Raw genomic sequence first — 21,611 nt, 5'->3', positions numbered from 1 at the left:
TCCCAGTTTATCAAGACTTTGAGAATTACTAACCGCCAGTGTGTGTCTTTAACACACTCCAGTAATTTAAATGGGAGATGCCTCCAAACCAATATAGCCAATCTGCCTGCTTCTGTAATTAAAAGATGATAAGTAAACCTGATCAAAGCCATTCTGCTGTAGTTTCAAATGCTCCCTATCATCCAAGTATGTCTCCTGTGACAAAGCAATATCCTCCTTTTCCTTTCTAAGACTTGAGAGTACCTTTTTCCTCTTAATTGGTGAGTCACTCCCCTTGATGTTCTAGGTACACCATTTAATCAAGTTATTAGCCATAACTTTCTGCAGTAACAGTTAGATTCCAGAGACGAAGAACTCGAACCATAAATCGCTGAGCATTAGTGTCACGAGATCCATCGAACTTAAAAAAACACTACATAAACTAAACCCACCACAGTGAACAAACCTACAAAGCTATCAAAGACTATAAACAACAAAAACCAAAAGAAAATTAACATATAAAGCGCCGATGGCGCTGAATAGGGAACTCACCCCTTGCCCAAAGGGGGCATCTAAAACCCAACTTCCTATCCCACTGCCAAAATAGGAGCCAGGGCAGTTAAATACCTGAACTGGGCATAAACTGTCCGTAAGTAGGCATATAGCCATCCCAACCATTTTCCTTCCTTCTAGCTAGAGTCGCACCACAAACACAAACAGCAAAGAAAGATAATACACCATGGAATAACAACGTGAACAAAGAAAGTTTGAAAAATAAACAAGTAAGTACTCTACTCATCCTTTGGTATAACTTAACTTACAAATTGAACGTAAACATTCTAGCCACCCCTCAGCATAGTTTAGACCAGATTATTACCAATAAACAATAGGAAAAGAAAGCTCTGACTGGACTTGCTGTTTTTTTAAAGAAAAGTAGAGACACACCAAAACAACACTACTATTTGTACATACTAAATTGTTCAGATTAAGTTAATTTGTCTCGTCTTCTCCCACGTGTCAAAGAGATGTACAGATCCATCTAAGATGATCTGAAGCACTACCGGATACCTCAGAGTGTACTGGATCCCAAGCGCTCTCAGTCTTTTCTTGAAGCCATCACTCTTTTCTGGATCACTGTTGCAGAGAAATCCTGGAAGAACATGATCTTAGAGCCCTCATAAACTAAGGCCTTCAGAACCTTCCCCTGGATTCTGGAAGCTTCCACATTTTTCTCCTTATCTCAATAGTCATGAAACCGCACCAAGATAGGACAAGGACATTGGTGCAGACCTGACCTCTGTTTCATGACCCAGTGAGCCCTCTCAATCTTCAAGCTTCCCATTCCTACCTGCAAGTTAAGGAATTTCAGCAAACAGACCTCAATAAATTCCACTGGTCGCTCACCTTTCTTACCCTCCAGGAGATTGACGATGTGAATATTTTTCTCCTGCTCCTGTTCTAGAGGTCATCAACCCAGCCAAGCAAATTATGGACCTGTATCTCCAGGGCCTGGATCCTATCCTTTGAGGAACCAGTATCAGCCTCCACCACTGTGACTCTGAATTCTACCTCATCTGTCCTTTTCCCCAGGCCTCCTAGCTGCTGTTCAGGGATAGAGATCAGGGCCAGCTTCTCCTCTATCTGCTTCCCCAACATCTCGCAATATTTCACGAGCTCTTTTACCAGGACTTGGTAGGAAATCGTGTTGGAGGATCCTGTAGGCTGGGCCGCAGGCGCGGCCTTGGTTGCACCTGCTCCCTTCTTCGGCATCTCTAAACGTGGTGCAGAGCTCTGCAATACGATCTTTCTAGATTGCTGCCATCTTTGGATCCCCTTAGTGGTGTGTTGAAATTTTTTTAAAAATTTGTTTCCAATTCAGTTATGTCAAGGTTATCTATTGTTCCTGTTCGAAATTTTCTATGAAATCTGGAAATAAAGCGGTGGTCAGAGTGATCTTGTGTGAATGGAGATTCAACTCTAAGGTAATAGATACAATGTAAGCATCAGTTCTCCCAATCTCTGATTTCTTCCATTCCTTTAAGAACTGGTCTCTCCTCTAATTCTTCGTTCGCACACATCTCTGGACTTGCTTTCAATGTCTTGGCCCTAAGCTCTGAAATCCCTCCCCAGACCTCACCATCAGTATCCCTCAATCTTTTTAACACATCTCAAGATGTTGTGGAAAGGTGTTAAATCTACTTGCGATTAATCATTTCTCCTAATAACTCCTCGGTGTTGGGATATTTGTTATGTTAACTGTACTTAATAGAAACATTGAAATGGTTTTGTGTATCTAATTGTGGCAAGAAGCTTGAAGATTAACTTTAACAGTGAACAGAAAATCCTCGTAATAAACTAAGAGAAAACAGACAATTTAAAAGTATCCTAAATGCAAATAATTTTTAGTCTGTCAATCTTTGCATCTCATACAATTAAAATTGCCCTTAAAACTCTGCAATTTTAAAAACTATTAATACTGCAAATAATGTGACGATGCATTGAAATTTCTTACACAAAAAGGATGTCTGAAAGCAGGTGATACCTGTTGTACTCGAAGAGATTCTAACTCTCGTTCCAGCCGAATGCGTAGCCTCCGTTCCATCTGCTCCCGCTTTTCACAGGCTGCTTGCAGCTGCGTTAAGGCCTGTTGCAGTCGCTCTACCCTTTCCACATACACTTGTTTCTTCCTCAACTGTCAACAGAAAGCAAACATCAACATCATGGTGGCACTAGGAATGAGCTTGCTTTTCAGGCCAGAACATGTTGAAAGTCTTTGGAAAAGTATACCACACACAACACTCAATCTGATTTTGTCTCCTCCATATTTAAGCTATGGCACTTGGTGTCAGGGTGTTCTGATATCCAGCTAAGTGTACAAAATCTGAAAACTGGTTGCAGAATCTTGTGGAAACAATAGGCATCTCAGCCGCTGACTGGAGAACTGGCAAAACTCCCATGTTGTCTCTTTAATGCCTGCCACATTTTGGGCAAATTGTGCATTTAACATGGCAGTGGGAGGCTGATTACCCAGGATCAAAGAGCCCAAATAGTAGAGGTCCCACCCACCGAGAGTTTTTGTTCTCAGCAACATTATCAGGGAGGTGTTTGCTGCTGATACCACTCTTTCCCAAAGTCTGATCAACAAGGTGCACAGGTGGAAGGAATTAGTAGTGGTGGGTGGTGGCTGTGGCAGAATGGGTGAGTGTTGAAATGTAGAATTTGAGAGTAGGGGAGGGTGCATGGGAATGTCATGTTCAAGGGCAGTGGGGCTCGTAGCAGGCTATCCCCTCCAAATTGCCTGGTTCTTCAGACAAGAGTGCCTTTGAATGAATGGACAATGAAATAATTCCAGAGGGCAGTGTTCCATCACCAAGTCACCCTTTATACATTGAGAGTACTTGACACTGATCCAGCTTCCTCAGAGCCACCTCTGAAACTCCTGTTCATATCTGTCAGCCAGTGCTCCTTGACTGGACGAGGTTAACAGCCCCAATCAGGGAACTCCTATTCTGAGGTCCACCTGGCTTACTTCACCAGAACCACTAAATCCATCCCCCTCTGACTTCAAGGATGTAGCCCAGTTTTTTTTGTATCTTTTTCTGTGGCGTTTTAGCACTGAGTCAGGTTCCTCCAAGTCCGCCTCTGATACAGATGGCGTGTAATGCACAGTAAGTTGTGGCTTGCTCCCAGAGCATTTCAGAAGAAATTAATTATCCTCTTCAGACAGCAAAGTCTGCCGTGTCCATCTCAGATTCAGAGGTATCTTCAACGCTTGATTGAGAGGGAGAACCCATGGATTCCAGAACAGTCAGATGGTGGTCGAGGAGCCAGGGACATTTTGTTCCTACACTATTTAAGAGTTTGCAGCTTTCATATGGTTCACATGCATGTTCAGGGCCATCACACCTACCTGAACTTCATAAGTCACTGGACCGGACCTTACATCGACCATGCTTTTTACCCATGGTTCCTGTATCAAACTGTCTCTCTCGCTTAGCAGAGTTTTGTGTCTGACATTGAACAGCATCATGAGTGCCAATCTCACCCTCCAGATCCAGGAAGAACAGATTTAACCTGGCTCGGAGCCCAGACCATCATGGAAGCCAAGCTTTCATCCATGAACTCTATCTACACAGCTTGTTGCAGTGGAAAGGCTGCACTGGATCCGGGTAATGCTCTCCTACAACCTCTTCTGTCAGGCAGAAGATACAGAAGCTTGAACACGTGCACCAAGTTCGTTAACACCTTCTTCCTGGCCATTATTAGGCTGATGAATGGACTATTTAACTTCAAATAATGCTGATCTTGTTAATGTTGACCTTATCTAGCATATGCCCTGTGTGACATAACTTGTATGTCTACGTCTAATTTTTTTTCACCCTATGATCTGTATAGAACATAGAACAATACAGCACAGATCAGGCCCTTCGGCCCACGATGTTGCGCCGAACATTTGTCCTAGCTTAAGCACCCATCCATGTCCCTATCCAATTGCCGCTTAAAGATCACCAATGATTCTGACTCTGCCACTCCCACAGGCAGCGCATTCCATGCCCCCACCACTCTCTGGGTAAAGAACCTACTCCCGACATCCCCCTATACCTTCCACCCTTCACCTTAAATTTATGTCCCCTTGTAACACTCTGTTGTACCGGGGAAAAAGTCTCTGTCTACTTTATCTATTCCCCTGATCATCTTATAAACCTCTATCAAGTCACCCCTCATCCTTTGCCGTTCCAATGAGAAAAGGCCTAGCACTCTCAACCTATCCTCGTACGACCTATTCTTCATTCCAGGCAACATCCTGGTAAATCTCCTCTGCACCCTCTCCAAAGCTTCCACATCTTTCCTAAAATGAGGCGACCAGAACTGCACACAGTACTCCAAATGTGGCCTTACCAAGGTCCTATACATTTGCAACATCACCTCACGACTCTTGAATTCAATCCCTCTGTTAATGAACGCTAATACACCATAGGCATTCTTACAAGCTCTATCCACCTGAGTGGCAACTTTCAAAGATCTATGAACATAGACCCCAAGATCCCTCTGCTCCTCCACCTTACTAAGAACCCTGTATTTCGCATTCTTATTTGTCCTTCCAAAATGGACAACCTCACACTTGATAGGGTTGAACTCCATATGCCACTCCTTAGCCCAGCTCTGTATCATATCTAAGTCCCTTTGCAGCCGACAACAGCCCTCCTCACTATCCACAACTCCACCAATCTTCGTATCATCTGCAAATTTACTGACCTACCCTTCGACTCCCTCTTCCAAGTCATTAATAAAAATTACAAACAGCAGAGGACCCAGAACTGATCCCTGCAGAATTCCACTTGTAACTGGGCTCCAGGCTGAATATTTACCATCTACCACCACTCTCTGACTTCGACCGGTTAGCTAGTTCTCTATCCCATGCCTCCTGACTTTCCGCATAAGCCTACCATGGGGAACCTTATCAAAAGCCTTACTAAAATCCATGCACACTATATCCACTGCTCTACCCTCATCCACATGCTTGGTCACCTCCTCAAAGAATTCAATAAGACTTGTAAGGCAAGACCTACCCTTCACAAATCCGTGCTGGCTGTCTTTCCAAATACTCATAAATCCTATCCCTCAGTACCCTTTCCATTACTTTGCCTACCACCGAAGTTGCAAAACCTGACCTGCTCTTGGGAAATAAGGCAGGGCAGGTGACTGAGGTGTCAGTGGGAGATCACTCTGGGACCAGTGATCATAATTCTATTAAGAACAAATAACAGTACAGCAAAGGAATAGGCCCATTAGTCCTAAAGCTTGCGCTGACACATTTTGACTTAAAACTATCTTCACTTATAGGATCCGTAACCATCTGTAAAGGAACCTTGATTATCCAAATATCAATGATCCAAATATCTGAAGGAGATCTCGAGGTCCCAAAAGAAACATTACATCAAAGAGCTGTTTCAATCCTGATTGTAAACAAAAGACACAATGATTAAAAAGGATCTTGGCTCTCTCAATTGCTGCCGAGAACAGTCCTGGATATCGATGGGAACCCAGGCACCATCTCCAAATGCCCTCCCTCTCTCTCCCCACACTTTTCCTGGAGTTCTACATAGGGGTGAACCCTAAATACCCTTCCCCAGATATTCTGTCTAATATTGTCCTGTACAGGACAGAGGTGGAACTTGTCAAAAAGTTATGTCTGTCTGTTTGAGAGTGTGCTATTTGGAGACTTACCCCACAAAGGCAGCGGCAGCCATACTGTTGGTATCCACTCCAGCTGCCCCAGAACAGGGAGCAGACTTAACAGAAATCTATGAGCCCCAGAGGAGAGGCATTGAATTGATTAACCGAATAATCAATTATCCGAAAGAAATAGTGCCAGCCCATCTCATTCGGATAATCGAGGTTCCTCTGTATTCCCTTCCTATTCATGTATTTGTCCAGGTGCTTCTTGAATGCTGCTATTGTGTCTGCTTCCATCACCTCCTCGAGCAGGACGTACCAGGCACTCACCACCCTTTCTGAAAAAACCTTGCCTTGCACATCCCTTTTAAACATCTCCCCCATCGACATCTTGAACCTGTGTCCCCAAGTAATTGATCCCTCCGTTCTGAAGAAAAGCCTCATACTTTGCACTCCATTTATGCCTATCACAATCTTATAAATTTCTATCAAGTCGCCCCTCAGCCTTCTGCGCTCCAGTGGCCCTGTTGGTGAGGAATGATGTTCAGTCCCTTGCGAGGGGGACATAGAATCAGGAGATGTAGAGTCAATATGGATAGAGCTGAGGACTTCTAAGGCTAGATAGACCCTAATGGGAGTTATCTACAGGCCCCCAAACAATAGTCTGGATGTAGGGTGTAAGTTGAATAAGGAGTTGAAATTGGCCCGTCGCAAAGGTATTACAACTGCTGTTATGGGGGATTTCAACATGCAGGTAGACTGGGAGAAGGTGCAGGATTAGTTCATTCCAAAGAGGAAGAAAGATGAGGGAAGTTAAGGACTGTATAAAGATAAAAGAGAAGCATAACATAGCAAAGATGAGCTGGAGGGCTGGGAAACTTTTAAAGAGTAACAGAGGATAACTAAAAAGGCAATACACAGAGAAAAAATGAGGTATGAAGGCAAACTGGCCAAAAATATAAAGGAGGTAAAGGAAAAGAAAAAAAAAAGGTTAAGACTAAAATTGGCCCCTTAAAGACAAAATTTATTATGGGGAACAAGGAAATGGCAGAAGTTGAAAAGGTACTTTGGATCTGTCTTCACTGGGGAAGACACAAGCCATCTCCCAGATGTAATAGTGGCTGAAGGACCGAGAGCAATGGATGAACTGAAGGGAATTTATATTAGGCAGGAAATTGTGTTGGATAGACTGTTAGGTCTGAAGGCTGATACATCCCCGGGACCTGATGATCTGCATTCCAGGGTACTTAAAGAGGTGGCTCTAGAAATCTGGATGCATTGATAAGCATTTTCCAATGTTCTATAGATTCAGGATCAGTTCCTGCAGATTGGAGGGAGGCTAATGTTGTCCAACTTTTCAAGAAAGGAGGGAAAGAGAAAACAGGGAATCATAGACCAGTTAGCCTGACGTCAGTGATGGGAAAGATGCTGGAGTCAATTATAAAAGATGAAATTATGTCTCATTTGGATAGCAGATATGGTCAGTCAGCATGGATTTATGAAGGGGAAATCGTGCTTGACTAATCTTCTGGAATTTTTTGAGAATGTAACTATGAAGATGGACAAGGGAGAGTCAGTGGATGTCATGCACCTGGACTTTCAGAAAGCCTTTGATAAAGTCCCACATAGGAGATTAATGGGCAAAATTAGGACACATGGAATTGGGGACAAAATACTGACATGGATTGAAAATTGCTTGGCTGACAGGAAGTAGAGTCGTGATAAACAGGTCCCTTTCAGAATGGCAGCTGGTGACCAGTGGGGTACCACAAGGTTTGGTGCTGGGACTGCAGCTGTTTACAATATAAATTAATGATATAGATGACGGTATTAAAAGTAATATTAGCAAATTTGCTGATGACACAAAGCTGGGAGGCAGGGTGAAATGTGCGGAGGATGTTATGAGAACACAGGGTGACTCGGACAGGCTAGGTGAGTGGACGGATGCATGGCAAACGCAGTTTAATGCGGATAATTGTGTGATTATCCACTTTGGTGGCAAGAACAGGAAGGCAGATTACTATCTAAATTGAGTCAAGTTAGGTAAAGGGGCAGTACAACGAGATCCAGGTGCTCTTGTACATCGGTGAATGAAAGCACGCATGCAGGTACAGCAGGCAATGAAGAAAGCTACTGGCCTTATAACAACAGGAATTGAGTACAGGAGCAGAGAGGTCCTTCTGCACCAGGGCCCTGGTGAAACTGCACCTGGAGTATTGTGCGCAGTTTTGGTCCCCAAACTTGAGGAAGGATAGCAGCACAGGCCGAGCAGAGCAGCACAGGCCCAAAAGGCCAATATGTCCTTGCTTATAATGATCTGCCTGAACAGCTCATAAACAAGCCTTTTCACTATACTTAGGTACATGTAACAACATCAAATCAAGTCCTCCCCCCATTAGCAACTCTGCTGGAGCTATTGTGTAGTTGCATGAAGGGTACTTCTACAGTCAAATAGGAACTAGGACAATTTGGTAGCTAGTGAAGCTACAGGATGTTTCTTTAAGCTTGCCTTCAAAGTTTGGACTGCTCTTTCTGCCTACCCGTTGGATGATGGATAATATGGGGCTGTCCTTCTATGTCGAATCCCATTTAATTTCAGGAAATACTTAAATTCCCTGCTGGTGAATGATGGCTGTTTATCTGTGGCCAACAATTTCACGAATCCTCCTATTGCAAAAGATGAGAGCAGATGTGAACATTGTTGTTCACAATGACTAAGATGATCATAACATGTATAGTTGACATGTAACAAAGTCCATCGTTTACTCATTCATTCCTGTGTATGTGAGGGTCCTGTTGGTGGTAAGTTTTGTCCTTAATGGCACGCTGGGCGCTGCCTATAAATGCACCTATGTCTACCTCAGGTTTACATTTATCTAGATGACTTCCACATTTACTGCAACAATGAGGGGGGGCTTTTACTCGGTGGTGGTAACCATGGCAACAAACAGCGACTTATAAGATACTATTTCACTGCGGAGGGGCACGTAGTTAACGGCTTGACCAAATGTATAGCAGCCAAAGACTGTGCCGCATGGCCCTTAAGGGTCCGTGTACCTATAGTAATGATAGGAAATATGATTTTACATACTAAACTTACCCTTGTAGAAATGCTGAATGCAGGAAATCCACAATCAACCTCTAACATGACAAGGGCGAAATGGAAGGATGCCCTTTTGCCACCCCTCCAAAGCCATTACCCATCAGTCTTACATCTGTCATCAGCAAAGTTTGGGAAAGAATTCTGAGGGATAGGATTTATGACTATTTGGCAAAGCATAGTGTGATTAAAGGCAGTCAGCATGGCTTTGTGAGGGGCAGGTCACACCTCACAAATCTTATTGAGTTCTTTGAGGAGGTGACAAGACAGGTCGACGAAGGTCAAGCAGTGGATGTAGTGCATATGGACTTCAGCAAGACATTTGATAAGATTCCCCATGGTAGGCTCGTTTATAAAGTCAGGAAGTATGGGATACAGGGAGACTTGGCTATCTGGATTCAGAATTGGTTGACTGACAGAAGGCAGAGAGTGGTTGTAGATGGAAAGTATTCTGCCTGGAGGTCAGTGTTGAGTGGGGTCCTGCAGGGGTCTGTTCTTGGGCCTCTGCTCCTTGTAGCTTTTATAAATGCTGAATGGATAAGGAGCTTGAGGGGTGGATTAGTAAATTTGCAGATGACACAAAGGTTGGAGGTGCTGTCGATAGTATTGAGGGCTATTGCAGGCTGCAGCGCGACATAGACAGGATGCAAAGAAATGGCAGATGGCGTTCAACCTGGATAAATGCGAAATTATGCATTTTGGAAGGTTGAATTTGAATGCTGAATATAGGATTAAAGACAGGATTTTTGGCAGTGTGGAGGAACAGAGTGATCTGGGTGTGCAAGTACGCAGATCCCTCAAAGTTGTCACCCAAGTGGATAGGGTTGTTAAGAAACCATATGGCATTTTGTCTTTCATTAACTGGAGGATCGAGTTGAAGAGCTGCAAGATTTTGCTGCAGCTCTACAAGTCCCTGGTGAGACCACACTTGGAATATTGTGTCGAGTTCTGGTCGCCCTACTATATGAAAGGTACAGAGGCTTTGGAGAGGGTGCAAAGAAGGATGCTGCCTGGACTGGAGGGCTTACCTTATGAAGAAAGATTGAAGAAGTTGGGATTTTTCTCTCTGGAGAGAAGGAGGAAGAGAGGAGACCTGATCGAGGTATACAAGATAATGAGGGGAATAGGTAGCGTCCTTTCCCCAGGGCAGGATTGACTGGTATGAGAGGTAATAGTTTTAAGATATTAGGAGAAAGGTATAGAGGAGATATCAGAGGTAGATTCTTTACATAGAGAGTTGTGAATGCATGGAATGCATTGCCAGTGGTGGTGGAAGCAGAGTCATTAGGGACATTTAAGCGACTGCTGGACATGCACATGGATAGCGGTGAGTTGAGGGGTGCATAGGTTAAGTTACTATATTTTACATTAGGATTAAACCTCGGCACAACATCGTGAGCCAAAGGGCCTGCTCTGTGCTGTACTTTTCTATGTTCTATGAAACTCCAACTGAAGGGGATGCATAAAACAGTTAAAGACAAACAGGAAGGAAGAGATGAACAGAGGCAATTAGAGGATTGTCCAGATGTCCCATCAGTAGGTAGTTAAGTTAAGGTTAAGACTCTACCCACTAAGCCTGGTTTTAACCCGATGTGGAATGGTCCCTATGAGGTTATCATTAGCAGTGATACGTGCGCTTGCACTGAAATATGAGGGAAGGTGGTCTGAAAACACTGGGCCCAACTGAAAACACTGGGCACCGATTGAGGATCCTCACTCTCTTTCCTTTTCAGAGTGATTCATCTCAGAGCTTGCGGTCGTCCTTCGCGATTGTTGCGCATGGATGAGGAGTGCTGGTTATTGCGCGTGGACCAGGAGCGCTGGATATTGCGCATGGACCAGGAGCGCTGGTTATTGCAGGTGGACCTGGAGTGCAGTTTGTTGTATGTGGACCATGAGTGCAGGTTGGTTGCGTGGACCAGGAGTGCAGATTGTTGTGAGTGGGCGATATAGCCTTTGGACCATTGTATAACTCCATTCAATAAATTTTGTAATATTTTGCTGATTTTCACCCTGGCCCTTTGCCTAGTAGTCACTGGGGGGGGAGCGTCAATGGAATTGTGTTGACCTAAGTTGTTTAAACTTATGAAACAAGTTATTGCTTTAAGAGAACTCAAAACAGAACTTTGAATTTGGTCAAAATTTGCATAGGAACATATCAAATGCCTAGAATGAACCATAAAGTAAGTTAAGATATATGGGTAAATTTAAAGAAAGAACAAACAAGTGGGAATGAATTGAAATGATAATTGAGGTTACCATGCATTTTAGTGAAAAGGAAGTTTAGGTGAGAGAACTAAACTGATAGGTTTCTCTTCGTACTGTTTGTGTCCTTGTCTTTCCTTGGTGAACTTGATGTTCAAGCCACTACCCGAGGCATCAGGACTATACGTGCAGAGATAAGTAAAACCTCATAGATCTTTTGATAAGATCAGATGGGGGTCAAGAATACATGAAAGTCTTGGGATACCGATGTAAGTGTGCAAAAGTGATTGTTACCTCAGAAGTAATGAATCTGTGTGAATGCTGTAAAAAAAGGTTTTTGCAATGAAAAATGGGCCTTAGATATGTACACTGACTTGACAAATGGACTTGTGTGGCTTGGTAAGGACACAAGACCATAGTTTAAACGATAAGACAGTGACACATAATCTATGGAGAAATTGACTTTAAAAAAGTGATCATGAACTGCAGAGATACAGAGATACCCCTGTCACCTTGCAGAAATGTCTGGTCCTTGACTATTTACGAGAGTCACAGGGTGGCACCTGTGTTGTTATTGGTCCTGAGTGTTGCACCTATATTCCAGACACTTCGGACAATATAACTAACCTAGCATTTCGCATACACCTGCAGGCTGATAAGATCTGGCAGGAAGGGAAGCAATTTCATGATTATAATCCCCCGGGGTGGCTTGAATGGCTATTAGGTAGTTCTTGGCGCTCTTATATTCAGCATGCACTGATTGTTCACGTTGTCATTGTAATTATTTGCTGTGTCTTTATGGCACTTTTCAATTCAAGTTGTAAAATCTTAACTGCTCGTGTAAGGCAGCTGCTAGTCTTCAATTTGATGTTTCTGTCCAGCACCCCCCACAGGGTGATAGGAACTCACTTGATTGTAAGTGGTTTAGAGTCCATGGCCCCCATTGTCTCTGACCACAAGGGGGGATTGAAGATGGAAAATGAAGGGTTAAAATTAAATTCATACTGAGCCTTAATTTTTAAACTCTAATGTGAGATTCGCTGCAAACAGACTATTGCAGGAGGACCTCTGTGGTTATGGTCTGTGATTATGCAGCAGAGCTGAGACAGCCATAACTTCTGGTTTTTGTTACTAAGTAAAACCGCAAGGCCTTCTGAGCTCAAACTGCATGATCTGTGTCTTGTGGTTCTGTATAAACCTTGATACTTGTCTGTAATCTGCGAGAGCCTAGGTCTGACCGCAATGTGGTCAGATGCTTATGGTCTCCCAAAGGCCTTTGTTTAATAAATTACTTCTGATTGACTTCTACATTTGTAATGTGGCATTATTGTACCTACAACAAAATACCTTTTTCAAATTTATAATACTGCTGGTCATCCTTCCTATCAAAATCTATGTACCTCCTGATGTTAAATGGCACCTGCTACTTGTCTCCCTATGACTCCAGCTAGTCTGTATCTTCTTAGAGTCTATCGCAATCTTCCTCTCAATTCACAATATGTCCAAGCTTTGCCTCATGTGCAAATTTTGAAATTGTCCATGCACACCCAAGTTTAGGTTATTAACATAAACCAAATAAATGCCACCAAGGATGACTTCAGTATACTCACCCTCAGTTTAAAAAAAAACTATTCACTACCAGTTTCTGCTTCCTGTCATGTAGTCAACTTTGTACCTGTACTGCACTATCCACACTTACTTCCAGGTCTTTGATTGGTGGTCTATTTTGTGGCATTTTGTCTTAAACCTTTTAAAAGTCTATGTATTGCATTATTTTCAGTAACCAACTCCATATCTCACAAAAAAGCTCAAGTTAATTAAACAAGATGTACTTTTATATATGCATGCTTTCATTAACTAATCTATATTTGTGGAAGTGACTCTATTTTGAATTAGATTAACATTGCTAAAGGATTTTCCACCACCAAGATTAAATTCGTCGGCTCTAGATACTAAGCTGAATCTTTATAACCTCACTTGAAACAGAAACACAGAGTTGCAATTCTAATCCTCCAATCCTCTTGAATCATCCCTTTATCAAAGCAGGATTTGAAGATTATGATCAATTCGGTATCTTCAGATGCATTTCATCCATTCCTGGTGACTTATCAGTTTGTGGTTGAGGCAACTTTCCTAATTCCTCTTCTTTATCATTCTATCATTTTTTAGACCAACAGTGTACTAAGTACCTCAGCTTTCAAAACAACTTGGGTGATAGTTTCTTTCTTGGTAGCTCTGCCTCCAGACATAAATCCCATTTCTGATCCCTCATTTACCCCATTCCTCCTTTACCTATCTCTGAGATGTTTGAAGTCCCTTTTATGTTAGCTTCCAGTCTCTTCTTATTCTCTCTCCTTGCTTCTCATATTTCTTATGTCTACTTACCCTGTGAACTCTCCATATTCAGTCAGGTTTTCATTTGTTATTATTAATGTACCTCATCTATATCTGAACTGTCTGTTCTTTAAAATGTAGCCTATTGTAACATTATAGTCTTCTCTGGCAACTTCTGATTCCAACTTACCTAGGGCATATCATTTCTCACCAATTAATGGTTTACATTCTGGACTGTATGTTGTCCTTTTCTATAGCCAATTCAAAACTTATTATGCTATTATCATTATTCCGTAAAATGTTATATAGAGACATAGAGATCTTCAGTAAGGAAACAAACCCATCGGCCCAACTCGTTCATGCCAACCAGATATCCTAAATCAATCTAGTCCCATTTGCCAGCACTTGGCCCATATCCCTCCAAACCCTTCCTATTTGTATACCCACCAGATGCCTGTTAAATTTTATAATTGAACCAGCCTCCACCATTTCCTCTGGCTGCTCATTCCATACATGCACCAACCTCTGTGTGAAAAGGTTGCCCCTTAGGTCCCTTTGGTATCTCGCCCCTCTCACCCTAAACCTATGCCCTCTGGCTCTGGGCTCCCCCACCCTATCCATGACCCTCATGATTTCATTGACATCTATGCCATTACTCCTCAGACTCCAATGTTCCAGTGAAAACAGCCTCAGCCTATTCAGCGCAAATCCTCCAACCCTGGCAACATCCTTGTAAATCTTTTCTGAACCCTTTCAAGTTACACAATATCCTTCCAACAGGAGAGACCAGAATTGCACACAAAATTCCAAAAGTGGCCTAACCAATGTCCTGTACAGCTGCAACACAACCTCCTATCTCATATACTCTATGCTCTGCCCAATAACGGAAAGCATACCAAAAGCCTGCTTCACTACCCTATCTACATGCGACTCCACTTTCAAGCAGCTATGAATCTACACTCAAAGGTCGCTTTGTTCAGTAACACTCCGCAGGACCTTAGCATTAAATGCATAAATCCTGCCTTGAATTGCCATTCCAAAATGCAGCACCTCACATTTATCTAAATTAAATCCCATCTGCCATTCCTCGGCCCATTGGTCCATCTGACCAAGATCCCATTATACTCTGAGGTAACATTTATCGTTGTCCACTAAACCTCCAATTTTGGTGTTATCTGCAAACTTACTAATGATACTAATATGTTTGCATCCAATTTATTTATATAAATGATGAAAAGCAATGGACCCAGCACCAATCCTTGTGGCACACCACTGGTCACAGGCCTCTAGTCTCAAAGGCAATGTTGCATTAGTGATACTTCATTTGTCAGAACTAGATGCAGCAATACTTCCTTTGAGGAGGCTGGCATCAATCGAATCTAGAAAATTCTCCTGAACATAATTCAGAAATGTCCTTATCAATATCTTTATACTATTAACATCATAGTCTATACCAAGATAATTAAAACTGCCAATCATAATACCATCTAGTTTTTGCACTAATTTGTTTATCCAAGTCTTTCCCATTAGTTGCAAGTCTATAAAATACAACCAGTAGTGTAATGGTCTAAGATAAAAATTACACGACACAAGTTTATAGTCCAATGGGTTTATTTGGAAGTACACGCTTTTGGAGTGCTGCTCCTTCATCAGGTAGCTGTGGAATAGGATCATAGGACACAGAATTTATAGCAAAAGATCACAGCGTCATGCAATTAAGATAATATATTGAACAAACCTAGATTGCTGTTAAGTCTTTCATCTTTTAAAATGGGTTGCAGGTTTCAATTCATTAATAGGTAAATCCCAGAATTTCTTTTAAGTCACATTCCTGAGATAACTTAAAGTTTTATAATAAAAAGGTGACATCTTAGCTCAGACAATGTATTACAGGTGTGAGGTTAGAGCCTGTATGTATCCCAATTTTGAGTCAGACTGGTTCTATTTCCAAAGTAGGAATTTATAAAATGCCACATGGATGATCAAAAAATATTGACTACCTACTGATTGTGTGCTTTTTGAACAAAATAGAATGTGTCTGCAAATGCAAATTCACCCCATAGACTTATATGTGTGTGTGCATTCATGTGAGGGAGAGAGAGTGAGAATATGAATATGGGAGAGAGGGAGAGAGAGAACGTGTGTGTGTGTGTGTGTGGGGGTGTGTGTGTGTGTGGGGTTGTGTGAAAGTGCATGTGTGTGCGCGCTTGCTGGATAGTGTATGTCAAAGAAGAACAAAGAACAAAGAAAATTTACAGCCCAGGAACAGATCCTTCAGCCCTCCAAGCCTGAGCCGATCGAATCTACTGTCTAAACTTGTCGCCCAATTCCGAAGCATCTGTATCCCTCTGCTCCCCACCTACTCATGCATCTGTCCAGATGCATCTTAAATGAATTTACCATGCCTGCCTCTATCACCTCTGCTGGCAAAGCGCTCCAGGCACTTACCCTCTGTGTAAAATACTTGCCATGTGTATCCCCCTTAAACTTTTCACCTCTCACCTTGAGTCCGTGAGTGTGATGGAGTATATGCCTGTGAGAGGGTGTGCGCATAGGTGAGAGTGAGCGTGTGCGTGTGTCTGAGAGACAGCATGTGTAAGTGAGAGGGTCTGCATGAGTATATGAGTATCTAACAGTATGTGTTTGTGTGTGCTTATGTACGTGCGTGTGTGTATGGTGTAGTAGGGTCACCTGTAGTGTGACATGAATGCAAGATTGTGCTTGAGGCCATCCTCATGGTTACCAAACTTGACTATCAGCCTCTGCTCGTCCATCTGCATTGTTGCACATCCCGAAGTCCACCTTGGAGAATGGTCACCTGAAGATCCGAGGCTGAATGTCCCTGATTTTTTATAATCCATGTGATATTTTATAAATTCCTACCTTGGAAATATAACCAGTCTGACTCAAGATTGGAATACATGCAGACTCTAACCTCACACTTTTAATGTATTGTCTGAGCTGTCACTTTTTTTTATAAAAACTTAAGTTATCTCAGAAATGTGACTTGAAAGAAGTTCCAAGAATTACATATTAAAGAACTGAAATCTGCAACCCATTCTAAAAGATGAAACACTTAACAATAATCTAGGTCTGTTCAATATATTGCATCAGTGTATGACACCATGGTCATTTGCTGTGATTTCTGTGTCCTATGATCCTACTCCACTAGCTACCTGACAAAGGAACAGCGCTCCGAAAGCTTGTACTTCCAAATAAACTGTTGGACTATAAACTGGTGTCATGTGATTTTTAACTTTGTCCATCCAGTCTAACACTGGCACCTCCACATCATGTAATGGTCTCGTTAATGTATCTTAGCTCAAAGAAAATACATTGTCTTTGATCTCTCTCTAGGACAACTCTTTCTCGTTCAATGTCATATTTTCCACAATCAAGTTTTGCCCATCCTACTTTCTTTGCTTCCCTACCTTTCCTGAAACTTGCATCCAGAAATATATCGTATCCGATCCTATCCTTTCTTTTGGTGACAGGTTTCCTACTGTCACAATAACATCACATTCCCTCTTGACTACCTGCAGCTGCTGATAAATAGATTTATCTATTACACACTGTGTATTGACAAACATCTTCTTGTTATGAGTTATGAACTGCATTTTCACATATTTTAGGAATGTAACTTAAATGTTCAATCGAAATACCTAATTGAGAAATTTAAGTGAGTCTAATTCAAATAGACCTGGAGTACAAACATTTCAAAGGTATTTGTTTAATGAAATCAGACTTAGAAGTGAAAGTATTGAGCCCTGGATGATACATCTGTGGCTTCTTGGTAGACCAAGGGCATATATCTTTACCTTAAGTAAAGAAGCCAAAAGTAGCTTTGTAAACTTCAGTGGTTGCAAGGAGTCTGCAGAGAGGGCAATTTCATTGATTAGAAATACATTTTTCATATGAGTTAGAGAATCAAGAAGTTTGTCTTTTTTTTTGTTATATACTTTGCATAGTCTCAAAGATGGGCCATGGGATAGAAGGTTCTTTTCGTTTAAACTAGCTGGGTGTTTATTCAGAAAAAAAGCAGTTGCAATGTTTGGACTGGTGTAGGCTTCAGCTCACCAAATTGAGACAGCCAAAAGCAAATGATTATTAATTAAGCCTGCACTTAATCAGAGAAGATACTAAATTCTTTTTTCATCATAGACAATTATTTTAACTTTAAGATTTTCACCGCTACTGCTTGAAAATTCTTGATATCTAAAGAAAAATAAAGACATTAATTTGTCCAAAAAGTGATTTAAAGAAAGACACAAAGGAAGATCAGCTGACAGGATCTAAATAGATGGATAAAACATCCTTAAAATATGGAGAGTTTTAGTTTTGATTCCTCATGAAATATCTTTTGACATTTCCGTACCATTGCACAAGCACACTGAATTGCCCAGTCAGTTTTCTAATTGGATATCAATTGCTGATTGCATTGTGGCCAACAGTGTTGAATTTGGCTGCCATCAACTAAAGTCAATCAAATCAAATTAAACATTAAGCCCACCTCCTGCTCCAACCTGACCACCTTGGCTTGGGTATTGTTCAATGCCTGATCCAAGATTTCAATGCGCCTCTGCTGATCCTCATTTGCTGAACGCATAGTGGCCAGTTCCATTTCCAACTTTTCCCCTTCCTTCAAGTGCTCTTTGTCTGCAAGAGAAGCAGAGAACAAGGTTAGCTTTGTATGGCAGCTTTCCTGTTAACAGGAATCAGGCCAAATAGCCTCAGGCAGAAAAAAAAACATAAAGGAGACTTTAAGTTACTTGGCATTTTTCTTCTCAAATCGAAAACCTTAGCCGTTATTTGGAAATAAAACAGAACGAATATCAATGGCTAACTTTTCAGAATTGATTGAATGAAGAATTTTCAATTACCATTCTTGCTTACCGAAATCAGCTACTGACTAGGAAAATAAGAAAAAGTCATCACAAACTTAAAATGGAGAGAATTTGTCATAAGTCTGCAAATGTAATTATTGGATGTCTCAAACGTGATTAATTTGTTTCTGTAGGAGTTGATGTTTGCCATTTCCACCGATGGGGCAAAAGTCCTTAGTAAGTTCACAGATGTGGTGCAGGATTTGCTTTAAGAGGAGGAAAAAAATACTGAAGAAAGTAGGATAAAAGGTCAACACAACATCAACAGCAGAAGACCCTGTACGGTGCTGTACTGATCTATGTTCTAAGACAATAGATATAGTTTGGATAAGTTAACGCACAACTATTTTGTTTGTTATTCAAAAATATTCTTTTGGAAGAAAGGAATCAGAATATGAATATTCTTGAAAATATAAAGTTTTTTTGGAAGTTTTTCACATTGCACTCATCAGGACAATATGCAAGGAACACCAATGTAAAGGTTAACAACATTTATGCATATGAAGATTGCTGATTGGTAAACAAGCAAACTCTAATTGGCAGTAGAGCTCAATGAAGAATGCACCCATTACATGATGACTTACAGTTAATTCTCAAGCTATTTTTTAAAATCAGGTAGATTCACCAGGTAGCCATTGTCTGACAAGTAGCATTAACTGAGAAAATTAGAGTGAATCCAAACAAGTTCTTTAAATATATTAATGGAAAAAGAATAACTAGAGAGAGGATAGGACTCCTGAAAGACCAAAGTGAACATGAGGTCCTCAATGACTATTTCTCCTGTGTATTTACTGTGGAGAAAGACGTGAAGACTTGGGAACCTGGGGACATTAGTGGCGATATCTTGGGGACAGTACATATCGCAGGTGTTGCACATATTGGAATGTATAAAAGGTGGATAAATCTCCTGGCCTTAACCATATATATCCCAAAAGACTGAAGAGGCTAGAGAAGAAATTGTGGGGGCCCTGGCTGATATTTTGACATCATCGATAGCCCAGGCAAGGTCCCAGAAAATGGGAGGGTAGCGAATGTTGTGCCCTTATTCAAGAAAGGCTGCGAAGAAAATCCTGGGAACTATAGACCAGTAGGCCTAACATCTGTGATAAATAAGTTACTTGAGAAGATTTTGAGGGATACAATGTATATGGATTTGGAAAGACAGGGTTTGATTAGGAAGAGTCAGCATGGTTTTGTGCATGTGAGATCATGCCTCACAAATTTGTTAGAGTTCTTTCATGAAGTGACCAGAAAGGTTGACGAAGGTAGGGTGGTAGATTTAGTCTATATAGATTTCAGTAAGGCCTTTGATAAGGTTCCACATCGTAGGCTGCTCTGGAAGATTAGATTGCATGGAATCCAGGGGGAACTGGCAAGATAGATACATAATTTGCTTGATGGTAGGAAGCCGAAGGGGAAGGATCAAATCAACTGCACAAGTTGCTGAATTCATAAGTTCAATGAATATCATTCACACCATTGTGGGGAATATAGTCGCTATGATACAGCACCTCAGTGAAAATGTTTATGCTTTCCTTCAGTGGTACATTGTTGTATAGACCATCAATATCAAATTATCACATGGGCACTGTATTGCTATTGATATGCAAGTCTTGCTTGAAACAAGTTGTAACAATTCATCCAACCAGTAGGCCATCTCATTTGTGCAGAATCAGTCATAGAATAAGATGGGTTGGAAAGGAATGCCATTTTTGAATATCTTGGGCAGTCCATACATATACTGGTGCAGTAAGTTGTGAGTATGAATACTTCAAGTACAGTATATCACCTGGCAGTATATTAGCCTTATGCAGGTCCAGCTGGCATTTTCTTTAGTGTGGTTTTAAGCAAGGCTATCTGGTCACACTGAGAAACAAGTCCAATGGCTATGAATTTAGACTGATTATTAGAATGGCAAGCATTGTATTGATATAGTCATGTTTGTTAAGGATGGTTATTCAAATCTCCTGTCATGTTTACTGATATGCATATCTAGTTTGCCCTGAGGTCTCGCAAGACAACATAAATCAGAAAAAGCAAGCATCCAAATTTAGCTGGTAAGAAGGTAGGAAAATGGATTGTTGACCTTTATTTAGAAACGAATGGAGTATAAAAATACTAAGCCTCGCTAAAACTATTAAGCCTCGCAAGTCAGACAACCCATAGAATACTGTGAACTATTTTTAACCCCTAAGGAAAGATATAATAGATGGGCAGCACAGTGGCACAGCAGTTAGCACTGCTGCCTCACAGCGCCCGAGACTCAGGTTCAATTCCCGCCTCAGGCGACTGACTGTGTGGAGTTTGTACGTTCTCCCGTATCTGCATGGGTTTCCTCCGGGTGCTCCGGTTTCCTCCCACAGTCCAAAGATGTGCAGGTCAGGTGAATTGGCCATGCTAAATTGCCCGTAGTGTTAGGTAAGGGGTAAATGTAGGGGCATAGGTGGGTTGCGCTTCGGCGGGGCGGTGTGGACTTGTTGGGCCGAAGGGATTGTTTCCACGCTGTAATGTAATCTAATCTAGAATAGATGCAGTCCTAAGAAGGTTCCCAGGTAGAGTTGATCCCAGGTATGGAGGTATTTTCTTATGGAGGAGAGGTTAAGTAGGTTGTGCATGTAGTCATTGGAGTTTAGAAGAATGAGAGGAGATCTTATTGAAGATAAGATTCTAAGGGGCTTGACAGCATTGATACAGACAGGTTATTTCTACATACAGGAGAATTTAGGACCAGACGGCATAATCTCAGAGTAAGGTGTAGCCTAATTAAGACAGAGTTCAGGAGGACTTTTTTTTTCTGAGGGTCAATAATGTGTGGAATTCTTCACCTGAGAGGGCTATCCAGTCTTAGTCATTAAGTACAATTCAGGGTTGAAATACACATTTATAATCAGTATAGGAATCAAGGGTTATGGGGAAAAGGCAGGAAAGTAAAT

General features: G+C 41.6%; 1 protein-coding gene across 7 annotated transcripts in view; it reads right to left on the bottom strand.

The window, feature by feature from the left end:
• Positions 1–21,611, bottom strand: part of amotl1 (angiomotin like 1) — a 237,087-nt gene that overhangs the window by 30,015 nt on the left and 185,461 nt on the right. For 6 of the 7 annotated variants that reach the window (XR_011961546.1, XM_072577833.1, XM_072577834.1 and 3 more), the window contains 2 exons: positions 18,306–18,451; positions 2,492–2,671 (listed from right to left, as the gene is read on the bottom strand). Coding sequence is in view for 6 of the 7 variants with exons in the window: in XM_072577833.1 (XP_072433934.1) it covers positions 2,492–2,671; positions 18,306–18,451 (326 nt within the window). In the remaining variant the exon portion in view is untranslated. The remainder of the gene's footprint in view (positions 1–2,491; positions 2,672–18,305; positions 18,452–21,611) is intronic. The other variant, XM_072577832.1, reaches the window with a different exon arrangement.

Source organism: Chiloscyllium punctatum, chromosome 9 (genome assembly GCF_047496795.1).
Source record: "Chiloscyllium punctatum isolate Juve2018m chromosome 9, sChiPun1.3, whole genome shotgun sequence".
NCBI lineage: Eukaryota > Metazoa > Chordata > Chondrichthyes > Orectolobiformes > Hemiscylliidae > Chiloscyllium > Chiloscyllium punctatum.
Note: the sequence above shows the minus strand (reverse complement) of the source record. Positions and strands in the feature narration are given on the sequence as shown.